Source organism: Coffea arabica, chromosome 8c, assembly GCF_036785885.1.
Source record: "Coffea arabica cultivar ET-39 chromosome 8c, Coffea Arabica ET-39 HiFi, whole genome shotgun sequence".
NCBI lineage: Eukaryota > Viridiplantae > Streptophyta > Magnoliopsida > Gentianales > Rubiaceae > Coffea > Coffea arabica.
Window position 1 is genome coordinate 34,607,424 of NC_092325.1, and position 2,111 is coordinate 34,609,534.

Here is a 2,111-nt window from a genome sequence, read left to right on the forward strand (position 1 = left end):
TTCTTAGCACTCCGTCCGAGTTGGAGGCTAGATAGTCAATGACATAAGCATACTTATGGGTGCTAATAGTCAATGATGCAACAATTGTAGACATTTATAATTAACAGAAACTATGGATTCCACAGACACTGAAGAACTAGCCAACTTTTGACATTTCTTAACCTTATTAAACCATCATTTTCGTCACTAAGCAAATTTTGGGCAATTGCTAAAATGGTGATAGATATCTCCTAAGGATTCTCCAATCAATAGGGGTGCTTCAAATTTCAACATAGGCATTAAAAATTTAGGTGTCACTCACGGCGCAATCATAAATCAAAGCTTCAAACAAGATTTATTATTGATGACCGGTAAAATATTACAAGCAAAACACACTTTGATGATACATTAAAATCGCATTACCCAACAATTGAAGCTCAGGAAAAGAGCTACCAAAGAAAACAGATCCTCAATATGTTTATTTCAATCATCCAACAAGTATGTGGACATATATCAAGCAGCATTGATCAGTTGTATACATCAGGATTTGCGATGAGGTAGGCTTCCACAGCCTTGAACATGGCTGAGGACGTTTCTTTTGCTGCCTTAATTTCCTGTTTTGCTCCCTCAATTTGTTCTTCGGTATTGCCCTTGGGGTGGCATGTGCTGGTGGTCTTACAGATTGACCCTCCATCAGCTGAAGCTTCGATTTTAATCACGTTAGCTACTTTTTCAATCTTATCACTGAAGGCATCACTTTCAAGAATAGTATGGCTGAAGGTGAAGTTGTCTTTGTCAATTCCATCGACTCTTTGTTTTAAACCCTTATAATGACTACCTAAACATTCAACAAAGTTCAAAAAATATATATGTATATATATATATATATAATTATAAGAATTTATGGACAAAAAATAGTGAAAAGATGATTAAGTGAATATTTAGAACTAACCTTCACCAAAAGTGATCAACTTGATGGATCCCACTCCTCCATCTCCTTCAACGATTTCGACGCTTTTAATGGCCTGTGGCAGCATCTTGGTAATGAGGTGGTCATCAAGGAAGAAGGCCTTGAACAACCTTGCAGGAGGAATTGAGCAGGGGACCTCATAATCACAAGTGAGAGGGGCCATGATGCCTTGGTTGGTGTTTGGGAATAAACAAAAGTTCTCTTCAGGAACAAAGGGTTTGAAGAAATGTGTAGTTCTTGAAGAGGATCTGGGGTGCTAAGCAATGCGACGGGAGATGGTATTTATAGAATGAAATTGTAGACTTATACCCAACCCGCCCAACTTTAGATTGGGTTGATTTTGGGTTGGGTCATATTGGGTTATTTCAAATCCATGACCCAAATATGACCCAACATATTAATTAATACATTTTAATACATAAACTTTTTCACATATATTTTAACATACAAAAAAGTTTTTTTCACACATGTAAACACATTTTCACATACATAAATGTATTTTCATGCACACAAGCACATACTCACTTCTTAAGTTACTTGGAAACACATCATAAATAGAATAATATTTTATATTGCTTGTATTGTGAATTTTAGATAATAAATTGTACATTTAAATAGATTAGCTAAAAAAAATTGTTTACTTTATACTTTTTAATACTACTAATTGATTGAAACTTATTTTTGTCACAACTTATTAACACTTTTACTATTTATATCTGTTTTATTATAAATTGTAATATTCTATGTATTTAAATTATTGTATGCTAGATTATATTATACTTGAAAATATAAGTAAGAGACATATAATTTGTTGTATAATAATATTTAAATTATAGAAAATAAGTTTGTACTTTATTCCTTGTATTCTCAAAAATTTTATCATTCATGACTTTAGAAATTTTGCAAACTGTTGTGAAAGGTCCATGCATCATAACTCCATTCTGGGGATAATATGGAAATTGCTTTCTTCACATTAAATGACTGGAGACATTATAGCATTTTGGTTCTTGGACTCGCTAATTAATGACTGGAGACAATTAAATTAATTGTCTTGCTGATTGTAAGCTTCTCATGAAGTTGAAGATTGGAACTGTTTGCTTCAAATGAAATGAAATCGTTGGACTAGAATCTACAAGTCAACTATATTGATTCGAAGTTAATA

At 32.9% G+C, this 2,111-nt stretch overlaps 1 protein-coding gene across 1 annotated transcript; it reads right to left on the reverse strand.

The window, feature by feature from the left end:
• Nucleotides 1-311: 311 nt before the first annotated feature.
• On the reverse strand, nucleotides 312-1,221 carry LOC113705399 (major allergen Pru ar 1-like). The gene is made up of 2 exons (XM_027227245.2): nucleotides 932-1,221; nucleotides 312-817 (listed from the first exon to the last, which is right to left on the reverse strand). The coding sequence occupies exons 1-2, from the start codon at nucleotides 1,110-1,112 to the stop codon at nucleotides 507-509; spliced, it is 492 nt and encodes a 163-aa protein (XP_027083046.1). The 5' UTR covers nucleotides 1,113-1,221; the 3' UTR covers nucleotides 312-506.
• Between the last annotated feature and the right edge of the window lie 890 nt (nucleotides 1,222-2,111).

Excerpts from the sequence above, each read along its gene's own strand:
- LOC113705399 (XM_027227245.2), bottom strand. The coding sequence starts at position 1,112 with ATGGCCCCTCTCACTTGTGATTATGAGGTCCCCTGCTCAATTCCTCCT. Across the intron at positions 818-931 it reads GTTGATCACTTTTGGTGAAG|GTAGTCATTATAAGGGTTTA; the intron begins GTTAGTTCTAAA and ends TTGAATGTTTAG.